We start from the raw sequence: 15,789 nt of genomic DNA on the forward strand, positions 1-15,789 counted from the left end.
AATAATCAAGTAATTAATTATCAGTGTGTTGAGTGTAAAAATTACTGATATCAGCTCAAATTGCTTATAAGTTAAATAATTTTTTCCATACACTGAATTAACAATGAATTGCTCATCACTCTGAAAGTGTCCATTCACTCCATATTTCAATTTCAAGACAAAGGTCCATTTAGTCCTGTTCTCCTCTGCTCACATGTTTACCTGCAAACTAGTGGAATTGCCATGTTAAAATAAACAGAGGCAGGGCCAGAAAGCTCATTTAGAAAGGACAATTGAAAAGTAGACGATTTTTATAGGCAACCTATAAGCCCACTCATGGTTAATTAGTCATCACTATTTTTAATCACTTACTAATAACTGCATAGATACACCTATGTAAACAGTGCACGAGGAAGGACTGGAATCTAAAATATCTCGAATGGGAAACGTTTCACGATAAATTACTGAAGACTAAATGATATGGATTTTGGATAAGAAATTAAAATGGAAGATATTGAGTGCGACCTCACTTGCTGGCCTTGTCAGGCCCAAATTGATGTTTTCTGAATGTTACTCCCTCGCCCCACACACACCTACAATAACATCAAATTGGAAATAATTTTTTGTATTTGAACATCTGTTTTTCATTTTGGGCTCAGGATTCGATTTGGGTCTACGAATCCCAAGTCATTTCTTTTAACAAAAACTACCCGTTTTATATTAATAGGCCGCATATCTTATGTCTCTTGATTAATAATAATGTAAAGGCACATCCAGATGTTCATAATTTTTTATCCAAAAAAAGAAAGCTGACAGATTGAAAGATCGACTGTTACCTTACTGAGCCCCGAGGGAGCCTGAATCCGAATGGAAGACGTACATCCGAAAGTGAAAAATTCTGAATCTAAATCTGCTTTGAGAAAGCGAATTTCATTTGAAAAACATTAATTCTCGTTTTATTGCGTCAGTAAACGATTCCAAATCCAATATCGGATGCATCTCATTCCTCGTCTAAAGTCCTAAATATTTTGTCCTCAGCAATATTTTGTGAAATCTTTCCAATTCGAGATATCTAGGGATTCCCTCTTTTGGAATAAAATCTATATAATAAAGCAGATACACAATAAAAATATGTGCGTTGCATAAGTGCTTATAACGTTCAAATGGCCCACATCAATACATAAATTGCCAGATAACGTCAATTCTTGAAATTTCAATATGACTATCGGCATTGGAGGTCATTCTATACCGCACGGGTAAGGCAGCCACCCCCATCTCTTGGTTTGACCCCTGAGAATAAATGGATTATATTATTTTTAGTCACTATGATTTAGAAAAATTTATATTACATTTGTTTTAACTATGATTTTGATGTTGACAGCCACGCAATCGTCACGTATCTGTTCGATAAATATGCAAAGGATGATTCAATGTATCCGAAGGATCTCCAGAAGCGTGCAGTGATCAATCAACGCCTTCATTTCGACAATTCAATTCTTTTTCCTGCTATAAGGGAAATTGCTGTACGTATTAAAACAAATATTCGTTTAAAGTACAGAGTGAATGAAAAAAATGTGTTGCTACTTTGCCGAATAATTATCAATTTTGATTTCGAGTTTGATAAAGATAACTTCCATACATAGCCGTACAAAACTGACATTGACCTTGATATCTAAGGTAAATCATGATCAATATTTTTTCTGACAAAAATTTTACCTAACGAGAAAAACAAAAATTTAAAGAATCTGAGGGTCACAAGAGAGTTACTCTGGTTGGGAATCAAATTCAAAGTAAAAGAAAGTCTTAAAACCATAAACAAAAATTAAAAGCTATTCAAATGATTACCTACCGATTTAATGCAATAGGAAGTTCTGGAGAAACACTCTACTAGGAGAGTTGGCTGACCACCCATAAATACCCATTCCAATAAATACGTGTGACACGTTACTACAGAAAGGTTTATTCCTAAAATGACACGATTTTCTAATGAGAACTAGACATATTCGCGCCATTGTAACTACATATGTGAATAACGTTATGGTATCAAAATTTCCAGCGCACTGCTGCCAAAACTTCCTTGCGCATACACTTTCATCACAGAAGATTGATATTTTTGTTCAGGACGCATACTACCATAATTTCAATTTTAGGAAGGAATGTTTGATAACATTTTTTTAGTCAGTTCAAAAACGAAAAATTCGATATTACAAAAATTTCACCGGAGTCCCCTCTGAAGACCATAAATTATGTAAGGAATCACAAGTATTCTTAACTTTTTGTTTATAGAACTTCTATATAATCAAAAGAGAAACTGTCACTGATCTATTTATGCATAAATATTTGAGCGAGCCAGTTATTGGCAAAAAATATAAAACAAAAATATAAGTCCATCCGGCGTCAAAATCTGACATGACTATCGACGATTGCTTAGATGATTACTAATGCAGAATTTCATTTCTGTAGGACTGATTTCAGTGTACTTTCCGATATTACTAATTAATTTTGGAGATCACAAAATGATTTTGAATGTACTGAGACTTCAATCGCTTTCACGAAACACCCCTTGAGTCCCGTTACATGCACCGAAGTATTATATTTTTATGAATGTGAAGCCAAAGTCATTATGGGCCTATTACAGGTTATATTTTTATTCTTTATTTATGAAAAACGTAATTAAATATTGCGATTTTGATTTAAACTAGTTAGTTGTAAAGAAAAAGTATTGAACCTACAGAGAACATATTCAGGAAGTTGCGTAATAGTAGATTGTGCACCGAGGAGACAAAGTAAGTCTTTTTACGCCGAGCGTAAGTTTGCAATATTGCGTAGGCGAGCGCGTGCAGGAGCCGAATATTGCATAGATATACGCAAAGCGAAAGACTTTGTCCCCATGGTACACACGTTACTTTATGTTAAAAACGTGTGGTTTACACGTTTTCGGTTATCGCGGAGTACAAAAAAAAAACACCCCTAAGTACTGTAACGCGGATTTTTGCTGTGACTCGCCCATCCGGAGAAATGACCGAAAACTAACCATCTGCACAATAATTTTTCGACCCGCGATCAAAGGTGGAAAAATTGTTGTTATAAAAGATATCGCGAATTTTATTGGGTGTCTGGCGTGGTCAACACGCTGCTCAATCATCCGCAGCGACAATCCTCGGACGCATCTTTCGGCAGCAGATAGCTCAGTTTCACGGACAGGGGAGGGGTAATTTTCAATTAGTGCAGAGAAAGAACGGACGCTCGATACGCTACGCAATTCAACAAAAAGAAAATAAAACAATATGTTATGCAATTAAAGCGATGCCAAAGAAAAAAAAATACTCAATTTGCTCTTTGCGATATCGAAAATAAAAGAAATAAAAATAAACACAATAAAGAATAACCAAATATCAACGAAATCTTAAACCTACTAATCCCACCCTCAGTAATAAAGAAAATAGCCAAAACCCAAAAACAAGAGATTATCGAACGCGCTAGTCGCGATCATCCTTTACTGAACAAAGCCGCTAATCGCAAACTACTTAATATTAGAAATCAAAAATAATTGTCAATTTAATAACATTAACTTGAGGCGACTAATCGCGACGCATCCGAAACTCGCCTAGTACTCTAGAAAAATCCAATATTTCAATAGTCGTATAACTAAATTGATATTGCAGTCGCATAACTGAATTAGTAGTATGGCTATGAGAGTTCTACACGCAGATTCCGGTTACCGACACTTACCGACCGAGCCGCTCCCCGCAGCCCACCAAGCCGCTCCGCGCAGCTCAGACTCAAACCCTTTTCCGCTCCGCGCACCCCAGACGCAAACCCTTTTCCGCGATGACGTCACAGTCTGCCGTACCGAAGGTCAGAGTCTGTAGTGCTCGCCTGCCGACGGTAGAGGGCGCAGCGGGGGGGGCGAGAACTTTTTTACCGTTCCGCATTCTTCTTCCACGATAGGACTGCTGATGTGTAACGTCAACCACCTCACATTTCTTCCCACGTTATCAACCACGTGACATTCCAAAATTAATAGTTCCGAGAATTGTGTTTCACTTATTCGGATGTCGGTTTGATATCAACCACGTGACATTTTTTGGCTTGTAAGTGCCGTGTGAACTCAACCATGAATTTTGAACGGGTTCAGTCAAGACCAGCGTGCAAGGTCGACCGATGGGCGCGGTACATTCAGAGCCAAGGATCTGCGGTGTTGGGTTACTATCGCTCTGGGAATGCCAAAAGGTGCGCGCGCATACACAAACGTAAATCTGTAACATCTGACCAGGTCCACCGTTCGTATAAAATAGATTAGCACGTGAAACTTGTACATCAGTCAGACTGCTATTCTTGTGAGGCGAAAACCTTAAAATCATCATGACACGTAATAACGAAGAAGTAATTATCGGATTTAGCAACGCGACGTCAGAGTTCTCGCTACAAGATCTTCGGTGGCTCGTTGAGTCTGTCCGGAGAGCTCGTGTGCAACCGCACAGACTACACAGGATATATTTTCAGGACAAAACGTTGATCCTGACTTTTCAAAAATGGCAAAACGAAGTAATTGCAGTATTATCGGACATTGAACCGGATGACGATGAAGGCGAAGCCGATTTGATCGAGTGTCGTTAGATCAACGAGGAGTAAGAAACAAACCGAACCGTACACATCTAATGTTACCCACACAATCGAAGACACACGCGCGCGCACACACACACACACACACACACACCAACTATAATGATCTGGTACTTATCTAAAGAAATTAAAAATCTGTTTCGTAACTTAAATGTATTAAAATATTGTCGAAGATAAAAAAGGTCTATACATTGCGAACTACAGCATCAAGTCGTGAAACAAAGACTGTATGATCTGATACTTATTTATTTAACGAAATTAAAAAATCTGTTTCGTGGAGCGAGATATCCCCTGATTCGTCGTAATTTAAATGTATTAAAATATTATCGAAGACAAAAAAGACCTATACATTGCGAACTACAGCATCAAGTCGTGAAACAAAGACTATATGATCTGGTACTCATTTATTTAACGAAATTAAAAAATCTGTCTCGTGGAGCCATATATTCCCTGATTCGTCGTAACTTAAATGTGTTAAAATAATAATAACTAACACAAAAAAGGTCTGCACACCGTGAACTACAGCATCAAGTCGTGAAACTATGACTAGATGCGCACAGTTTGAATTAGTATCTGACATTTTGTTCAATTTCTACCACGATGGTGAACCGAAATCCATCAAATCAATGACTTCAACTTTTTTCACTCAGAATTTTCCAAACTTTTTACGTCAACTGTTGAAGCTGCAGCGACACGCGTTCCGTAGTGAAATTTTTTTTTTTCAAAAAAACCCTGTTTATCCCACTGCTGTGACATTATTCGTATATTACTGTATGATACACTACTACTATTAAACTGTCTGTCGTTGGTTGATCATTAAAAAAGATTTGAAACAAAGAAAAGACATATTTAATGTACTTTCTAAAAAAATTTAAGAAACCTAGAATCGTGAAAATTTGCAAATTGTATATTTACATGCTCTCATGGACGCGAGTTACGTAAGACATCGTCTGGGTAATGGACCACCACAGTCCGCCGTTGGGTTCATCTTCAGAATTGCTCTTTATCGGTATAGCCCACGCATACTTTGAAAAGATATCAATGACTGTGAGCATGTACTTGTAGCCTTTGTTTTGTCCAGCGTATGACGTCATATCAACAAGATCCGTCCGCCAGGTCTCGTCGATGCCGCGCACGTCGAAGCGGGTAGTTCCGGCGTGCAGACCTTTTTTGTCTTCGTTCTTCCATTAAAAATCTGCCTCGTGGAGCCATATATCTCCAGATTTGTCGTAAGTCAAGTGTATTAAAATATAATCAAAGACGAAAAAGGTCTGCACGCCGTGAACTGCAGCATCCAGTCGTGAAACTATGACTATGAGATCGTCCAGTTGTTCCTCCTGGAGCCGTGTCTCGATCTGACGGTGTATATATACGCGACGTATGTTCGGTAGATCCGGTTCCGGAAACATCACATCCTGTGGTGCCGGCTCCGGACTTGGTGGCAAGTTGAATACATTGGGAACCATGATCTGAGGAAGAAAAAAAGGGTATATTCAGAAAATTTGAAGATGTTTCAGTAGTCAAAAAATGTTAAGCTGAGAAACAAATTCGAAAGCTATTAAGCTGAGTTTGGAGATTTATGAGTGGTTGAATATGTTTTTAAAATCACTTGAAGTTTCCTCAATACTTTGAAATATATAGCTAATTTTTTTCGAACAAAAGAAGTGAATGAGTGTAATAAATTGAAAAAATTTACGTTAGGTAGCAATTTGTATAAGGACTTACCGTTTCTTTTCTGACAAAGTATATAGTCGAAGACGCAAGACACTTTACACCACTTGAGTTTGACTGCCAATGAGCTGGTCCAGGACTTGCAGTCTTATATAACGAACCCTTGTGTTTATGTTTTGCAAACGTAAAAAATGTGATATCGTAGGGTGGTCCCATGTTCACCGAATGTCGTTATCTCGATTCATGTAATTGTTCTGGTGCGTACCGCTCCACGCATCCGAACAGTCTCGCTCGTTGGACAAATCATCGTTATTAACAGTAGAAATTCAAAAATGGATAAAAGTCTGAAGTCAAAATATACGGCTTCTTAACAGAATTTTCCGTAACGGTCGTACTTGGTTATATGACAGATGTTTGACTCACTTTCAGATCAGAACTCACATACTTTTCCGATACTGCATAATCTGTCAGGTTACGATTCGCATTTTCTGACTAAAGCATTGGAACCTAAATTGACAGTCAAATTACTTACCAAGCAAAACTATGTTGTTCACTACCGCGTTTTGAAACAATGCTTACAATTAGGCTTAAAATTACTCAAAATACACAGAGTTCTCAAATTCAGACAAACCCCGTGGCTCAAAAAATACATAGATTTGAATACTGATTTGCCAAAAACTGCGCTGTTCATCAGTTTGTAAAAATTTTTCTCGAATTCGTTCTGAGTTTTTTTGCGCAAATCGGTATTCAAATCTATGTATTTTTTGAGAGCGAGACTGTTCGGATGCGTGGAGCGGTACGCACCAGAACAATTACATGAATCGAGATAACGACATTCGGTGAACATGGGACCACCCTACGATATCACATTTTTTACGTTTGCAAAACATAAACACAAGGGTTCGTTATATAAGACTGCAAGTCCTGGACCAGCTCATTGGCAGTCAAACTCAAGTGGTGTAAAGTGTCTTGCGTCTTCGACTATATACTTTGTCAGAAAAGAAACGGTAAGTCCTTATACAAATTGCTACCTAACGTAAATTTTTTCAATTTATTACACTCATTCACTTCTTTTGTTCGAAAAAAATTAGCTATATATTTCAAAGTATTGAGGAAACTTCAAGTGATTTTAAAAACATATTCAACCACTCATAAATCTCCAAACTCAGCTTAATAGCTTTCGAATTTGTTTCTCAGCTTAACATTTTTTGACTACTGAAACATCTTCAAATTTTCTGAATATACCCTTTTTTTCTTCCTCAGATCATGGTTCCCAATGTATTCAACTTGCCACCAAGTCCGGAGCCGGCACCACAGGATGTGATGTTTCCGGAACCGGATCTACCGAACATACGTCGCGTATATATACACCGTCAGATCGAGACACGGCTCCAGGAGGAACAACTGGACGATCTCATAGTCATAGTTTCACGACTGGATGCTGCAGTTCACGGCGTGCAGACCTTTTTCGTCTTTGATTATATTTTAATACACTTGACTTACGACAAATCTGGAGATATATGGCTCCACGAGGCAGATTTTTAATGGAAGAACGAAGACAAAAAAGGTCTGCACGCCGGAACTACCCGCTTCGACGTGCGCGGCATCGACGAGACCTGGCGGACGGATCTTGTTGATATGACGTCATACGCTGGACAAAACAAAGGCTACAAGTACATGCTCACAGTCATTGATATCTTTTCAAAGTATGCGTGGGCTATACCGATAAAGAGCAATTCTGAAGATGAACCCAACGGCGGACTGTGGTGGTCCATTACCCAGACGATGTCTTACGTAACTCGCGTCCATGAGAGCATGTAAATATACAATTTGCAAATTTTCACGATTCTAGGTTTCTTAAATTTTTTTAGAAAGTACATTAAATATGTCTTTTCTTTGTTTCAAATCTCTTTTAATGATCAACCAACGACAGACAGTTTAATAGTAGTAGTGTATCATACAGTAATATACGAATAATGTCACAGCAGTGGGATAAACAGGGTTTTTTTGAAAAAAAAAAATTTCACTACGGAACGCGTGTCGCTGCAGCTTCAACAGTTGACGTAAAAAGTTTGGAAAATTCTGAGTGAAAAAAGTTGAAGTCATTGATTTGATGGATTTCGGTTCACCATCGTGGTAGAAATTGAACAAAATGTCAGATACTAATTCAAACTGTGCGCATCTAGTCATAGTTTCACGACTTGATGCTGTAGTTCACGGTGTGCAGACCTTTTTTGTGTTAGTTATTATTATTTTAACACATTTAAGTTACGACGAATCAGGGAATATATGGCTCCACGAGACAGATTTTTTAATTTCGTTAAATAAATGAGTACCAGATCATATAGTCTTTGTTTCACGACTTGATGCTGTAGTTCGCAATGTATAGGTCTTTTTTGTCTTCGATAATATTTTAATACATTTAAATTACGACGAATCAGGGGATATCTCGCTCCACGAAACAGATTTTTTAATTTCGTTAAATAAATAAGTATCAGATCATACAGTCTTTGTTTCACGACTTGATGCTGTAGTTCGCAATGTATAGACCTTTTTTATCTTCGACAATATTTTAATACATTTAAGTTACGAAACAGATTTTTAATTTCTTTAGATAAGTACCAGATCATTATAGTTGGTGTGTGTGTGTGTGTGTGTGTGTGCGCGCGTGTGTCTTCGATTGTGTGGGTAACATTAGATGTGTACGGTTCGGTTTGTTTCTTACTCCTCGTTGAGGAGTCACAGATTTTCCGAAAAAAAAGACAAACGATAGAGACCAACGGTCCTCAAACTTGAAATATTCCAGAATAACACAATGCTCCAAGCTAACGCCAGGACTCAAGTGAATAGCTTCGCTACGCTGAGTCAAAATTCGAACATAAGCGCTATCAGTCGCGAAAGATTCCCCAGATCTTATTGGTTCTTGGATTACGAAATTCGTAAAGTCTAGCTTATCGCTAACGTCGATTTCCACTGTCGCGGAGCGCTGATTGGCTGTTGTGTTCGACGCTTGCGCCATCGTTCGGCAGTGGTGTGATGATGGCTTCGCGAGGCTGTACGTCGTTGGCGTTCTCTTCGTAGCCTCGCGTCAGCCCCTGCGCTCGCGGTGTAACATCGCTCTCATTGTTTCCTCGTCGAAAGCCTCCGTTACCGTCGTCTTAAAACGCGATCGAATTTGTCGCCGATTCCATGTCTGGTGTCGCATATACTCGAAACAAACAAAACTAAACAAAAATCATGAAATACCTTACTCGCTAGTAAAGGGTCCCCTCTCAGAGTTGCGGATGCGTGACCCTCGTCCTGGCGCTCTCTTTCAAAATCACCAGCGATTACTACCGCGAAATCCTTACTGCTGCGTTCCACCTAGAGTTTGAGTAGCCCTGTGTAACATCCATCAAAGATGCCACGTCACAGTACTAAGAGGTGAAAGTGCACGTTTACATACTTCGATGCTCCTTTTTGTGTACTGTCGCTAAAAAGATTATTTTAGGGACTTTTCATAAACAATTAGATTGCTGGTATCATTTCTTCCTATCACAACTATGTATCACGTTAAGTGATCAATTTCAAACTGTGAAAGCATTTTTTATCTTTACTCTTTCATAATCGTTATAAAACACGTATTTTTCCTCTAATTATTTCTTATTTCTAGGCCCCGATTTTGTACAAGGGTGTCACCGAAATACCGCAAGATCGGATTGACTTCATTAAGCAAAACTTCGAATTCTTAGAAATATTTCTGGGAAACTCTGACTGGATGGCTGGTAATACATTAACTTTGGCTGATACCAGCATCATCGCATCAGTGACGTCCTTGATGGTAAGCAGAAGAATTTTTTAAAGAATAATTATTTTCTATCATTTATCGGTGCACCACACTGTCTTTCAATATACATCACCCCGTACTGGCAAAAATAAATTAGACGCTAATGAGAAAGTGTGCGCTTTTCGTGGCCGTCAGAAGGTAGAAAGGATCGCTTTTCCAACCATCATCTTCAGATCTACATTAACATTTGACGATAATAACTTACAAATGAAAATCCTTTCTGCGCTACAGCCCACAATCGGCAACGACGTTATCGATTTTTATCGCAGGGTGGCTACTAACTTTTGCAAAATATATCCTATAACATTTGTAAGTTTTCAGGAACCCAAATTTCAATTTTCCTGTAATATTTGACACGTCCTAGTTAATAGATGTCCTCATTGGTTCAGATACTTTGCCACCTCTAAATCGATTCAAATCCTCAGATTTTTTACGCGAATTTTGAACGTGAAAAACTAATATTTTTTACGCGAACATGATTCGCGACAATTTTAATATTTCCATGACCCTTTTCAAATTCCCTAACATTTCCCGGTTGCCTAGGTTTTTCAGGCGAGTATACTTTTTCAGGATGAATTTTTTTTTCGAAAAACATAGAATACTACTATTCTTAAATCGAAATAAGCAATTTCAAGAATTACTGTTGCGACTTCCTTTTACGTATTGAGAGTTAAGAAATAAGTAACACTTATTTAAGTATTTGGTTGCTTTATTTAGAAATAAGAACAAAAAAGGCGCCTGCAACATTCACGATAACATAGATTATAGGCATGTTGCATGGCGATCATTTCTACGTGGGTGTGCATAATTTCAGCTTACATGTTTTGGTTTAATTTAGGTACCTTTTTTTACTCGGCTGATATATAAATATTAAGTAATGTTTGAGTTTCGATATTTTCATACAACAGACAATGGATTTATGTAAATGAAGATGATTCAGACGGATGTAGACTTTCGTTTACGGACTTACTTGACTGACTGACTGACTTACTTTTTGGCTTTATAAACGTACTATATTAAAGCTTCAGGCGCATTCGCATCTTCTTACCTATTAATCCTTAGGTCTAGTTTGTATGAATTTAAAATAATTTATCTGAACATCTACCGAGTCATTTTTCGAATATAAACTATAATTATACTGTATAATAAATCATATTAAGAGCAATCAAATCTAACTGCTACCATATTATTATTACCTCACGAGTAAGGATATTTTCTTCATGCGAGATTTAGACTCAAAAATAGTATTGTTCAATATTTTTCAAAAGAAAAAGTCTTCCTGAAAAAAGGAAATGATAGCTTGTTCTATGATGCCATTTGAGAAAAAGATCAAAAATTCGTCAACTTCGAGGGCTCAAATATGTATCAATGCGTGAAAACAAATAACTTTTCATGGTGATAATCGAATTACTTGACCTAAAAATACTTAAAGCACATGTTTTCAAAAGTAAACGAGTTCTTGTTATAAAACTGGTAAAAAAAAGGTGGCATACCGTTTGCGTATATCCAAGTACTATTTACATTTAAAAATCGTCTAAAATTATGGAATAAAATTAAATAACAAGAACTCCTGTACTTATTGACGGCAGCTTGTTCCAAAACGCGGGAAAATCGTTCATTCAAATACAAGTTCACGTGACCACAACAGCCATTTGAGCCCACCCTAATGGTATGCCAATGGTCTTCTGAGAATTTTTTATTTTCAACTTCATTTTAAAACACATGGCAGACTGACTAAAATCGTACCAAAACGCATAATTTGCGTAAAAATTAAAACTCACTTTTCCATATGAAGAACCCAGAATGACTCTTTCGCGTCATAATGCCCTCTGAAAGGCATACTGAGTAAAATCACGTCCGAAAATCTGTCACTAGCTCCCGGTCGAATTTTCACGTCTAATACACGCTATTTTTCCAACAACTATCGAAGAAAGTTTGTTTTGAGAAGCAGCAAAGCTGTCACTTACATTGCGTAAAATTATCGAGAAAATAAAAATATCCACAAATTTTATAGAAACTTTTTCGTGTAAAAAAAATATTTTGTTTTGACAAATATTATTTTTACATTCAAAATATCCATGCATCAGGATTTGATCCTTTAAAAATGGCATTTATTCTTTGAATACTTTCTTTTGTTTAAACAATCGTTTTTCATTGAAATTCTTAAGAGTCTGTGAATGCGAATTAACTGACATGCGAATGTGAGAGAAATATCACTGTGCGGTTCAAAATTTTCAACGACGCGCTGATTCGAAGAAAACATACAAGTTGCCAAATGCTACCATACAGAGTTCCGTCCGTTGAATAGAACAATTATTATCTCCCTTCAACCGTCAAAATTGGATTTCTTACGTATTAATTAAATGGGAGTATAAAATCTCGAAGCGGCACCGCTTAAAAAAATCGAACGCTGATTTTCTTTCACGAGATTCAATATTATATCAAAAAGTATGATTTCATGAAGTGGGAGAGAAAAAAATAATAAAGTTTTCTTTAAAGGCAGTCTAGTATACACATTGTAATTTTGTAGAAAACAGTTCAATATTTTTATTTACAATTATTTTGCAGGACTTATTCTATATTTTTTCACACGTTAATTTATTAAACGGAAATATCTGCCGAAACCATGAGCCATTTCGTAGCGATCTCATTCCAAAAATGTAGGTTTCCGAATAGAAATTTTCCGTGCTTTAATTTCTTAACTAATATTAAAACTAATGTAAAGTTCACTCAACATGCAAAAGTTGCCGTTTTGTAAGTGTGCCTCGTGTATGGGTCAGAGAATTATTTATAACTTTTTCTACGGATCTAGTACTCCAGATTCTATTACTTGTTCCGGATTTCATTCATAGACAAACTGTCAGGGAAATGTTTTGTATGCCAAACAGAAGATTTCGTAGTGAACGGAAGAATTAAGAAACATAATGGGTATTTTCACGTGAAAGAGCAGAAAACAACCGATTGAAAATATTCAACGATCTCGCGCATATAGAAAATGCTGCTCATATTTTTTTTACTGTAATCGAAATAGCATGTAAAATTAGCGGATACATTTAATAAACGTATCTCATTTATTTATTTATTTCAGGTTTTCGTACCCTTGGACCAATACCCTAAATTGGCTGCTTGGGTAAAACGATGCGAGGACAAAATTCCTGGCTACGCAAAGGCAAATACAGCAGGAGTTAAAATTTTTCATAATTTATTCGGAAAATTTTTCTCCAAAGCTTAGATTCACGGGATGATTACAATTGTAAAATTCTAACTGACGTATAAAAGAGGTACTGTCAAATTACCTACGATCACACAATGAAACATTCATTTTTGTTCCACACATACCTATGTATCCATTTGGCAAAATGATATTTGAACTCTGCATTATTCCTCCAAATGCAGTACAGATGTAACCACCTGAAAAAATGTCTTCGTCATCTTGAGAACCGTAAAAATAACTGCCCACGATGTATTGAATAATGTGCATTATGAGAATAAAATCCAAATAATATTGTGACGTTGCACCTAGAGTGCAAGTCACAACAAACCCCAAACCCGCGGGGAAGAGCCGAACGGGTGAGCCCTGTCCCGTCGGGAAAGACCCGAACATCACCGAAGCCCCCCGACGCTCGGCAGAGCCAATTTGTGACGGGTTTTGAGTCCGCACGAATAATATGGGTGGGGAAGACAATTAGAGACGGGGCGGATGTAATCGGTAAAACTTAGTGAGTGTATTTTTGCACCGGGAGTTGACGTAAAATGCTAGATACAAAGGGGTTGTAGACTCGAGCGGTGGCTGATCACGCCTCAGCCCTTAGCGTTCCTTAATACTAACTTACAGATACGCGCGCGGGGGGGGGAGGAGTGTGAGGTGCCGGGGAATGTGAGGTAGGGAGGGTTGATATTGCCAGGGGACGGGGGATGTCGTGGGACGGGGAGGGTGAGGTCGACAGGGTTGGTATTGCGAGGGGAGGAGCAGATCGGCTGTAGAATGCAGGCTAACCTGGTGTCGTCAGCGTGTGTGTGTGTGTATCGAGGTGTGGTGGAGTGTAGTTGGGCCTCTCCGGTTCTCTCTCCTGGAGTCGTCGGCGTGCGTGTAGCGGGGTTGTATCGGTGTGTGTGTATTTGTGCCTCACTCTCTTTCTTTCTCTCTCTCTCTCTCTCTCTCTTTCGCTCGTATTCTTGGCTTCGACGGTGTTGCTGCTTTTACGGCCGTGATCGTACTCCGGAGGACTGCAATCAAGTGTCTCCGGTACAGCAACCATCATACGCAATTTGGAGCTACATTCGCATTGCGCCATAACAGCCCGCCATATGTCGAGATTCACTTGAACTCCTCCTATCGGTGGTTTTAGAGAGTTAAGATGATCATATTCCGTCGAGTCAGAAGTGCATACAAACCTACCTTCAGCAAAAGGTAGTTTCTCGACAGTTTTCTCAAATGAAAGTTTTACGTCATCGATACATACAGGGAAAGAAGCTATATCAGACAGACGAAAAGCTCTGGGAATTATCCCGTCAAAGAGTCTCATAGTTAACGACGGTGAATAAGCGTAAAGGTCAAAAGCGCAAAACAAATCCCAAAACCTCTTTCCCGATATAAACCTATGCGCCTTCCTCGAAAATCTGTTCGGAATGTCAACGCCAATAAACATATTGATTCACATTAATATCAAATAAACAAAAATAATAGAACTGTTGGGGCCCTCTAATCCCATTTTATAATCTAATTTAATTTTAGTTTTTCCGTTTCAAGATGACTGAATTCAATTCGATTTCAACTGCACCAGTGTCGGTCGTGTACTGCACATAGGTGTTTCCAGTACGAAAAGTCATTTGCGCGGCACGAGAGAGAACGGCAATCTTACCGTCACGTTCGAGATATCGGATGTTATTAAAAACTTTGACCTCAGCGTTGTCAAAGAAATTCGCTCCGTCATAAAGATAGATCGAAGCGTTAAGACCCGCCGAGACGGTTGTCGCCAATTCGCGTTGGATAGTAAGCGAAGCTCTAACAAAATTACCGGCAAGTTTACCCCCTTCGACGTCCATGGTTACAGAAAGCAAGAAAAGCAATAGGAATCCTTTCATAATGATAATAGAACTTAAAGGGGCCGAAAATTACTTCTATGATTGTAAACCTCTATCTTAATCTAATTTTGAGCGGGAAGGGTCAAAGCAAAGTTTCATCCATGCCTCTTGAATAAAAAGTTGACTAAAATTTTTTTGTTTCGCTACTAAGAAAGAGAGGATACGCAAAACCTTTCTTACGTCCGTTATTTTTCCTTTGTATCGTTCGGTGATGCCCTGCTCGAGACCATCGACGATAATCTCATTCAACATCAAGGAAAGTGTGTCAGCGCACGAGACTCTATATTCCTCGACGTGTTCGTAATTACTCATATCACGTCTCCCAAGTTTAGTTATAACTTTCAGCAGGTCCGGTACAAAGTAAGTGTGCGTATCAGTTGAGATTATAAATTTAGAACAAAAGTAAGGTATGGTGTACCTATCCAAAAGTTTACACTCCAAATTAAAAAGATCCGCCATTCTAGAGGACGGATCGTAAAGATCATAGTTACGAAGACCGCTAAAGTACATGACACTATCATCACCTGCGAAAAATCCCGCATAAACATCATCAAAATCATAACACGCGGCCATAGTCATTAGCAAAACCAAGGTATTTCCGA

The 15,789-nt window shown here is 38.1% G+C and overlaps 1 protein-coding gene across 5 annotated transcripts in view; it reads left to right on the forward strand.

Annotated features, from left to right (window-relative positions):
• The window catches only part of LOC124179660 (glutathione S-transferase 1-like), a 97,278-nt gene extending 83,670 nt beyond the window's left edge, over positions 1 to 13,608 (forward strand). For all 5 annotated transcript variants that reach the window (XM_046564585.1, XM_046564663.1, XM_046564420.1 and 2 more), the window contains 3 exons: positions 1,361 to 1,502; positions 9,929 to 10,096; positions 13,191 to 13,608. In XM_046564585.1, coding sequence (XP_046420541.1) covers positions 1,361 to 1,502; positions 9,929 to 10,096; positions 13,191 to 13,334 — 454 coding nt within the window. In that variant the 3' untranslated portion in view covers positions 13,335 to 13,608. The remainder of the gene's footprint in view (positions 1 to 1,360; positions 1,503 to 9,928; positions 10,097 to 13,190) is intronic.
• Positions 13,609 to 15,789: the final 2,181 nt, after the last annotated feature.

This window comes from Neodiprion fabricii, chromosome 1 (genome assembly GCF_021155785.1).
Source record: "Neodiprion fabricii isolate iyNeoFabr1 chromosome 1, iyNeoFabr1.1, whole genome shotgun sequence".
Lineage (NCBI taxonomy): Eukaryota > Metazoa > Arthropoda > Insecta > Hymenoptera > Diprionidae > Neodiprion > Neodiprion fabricii.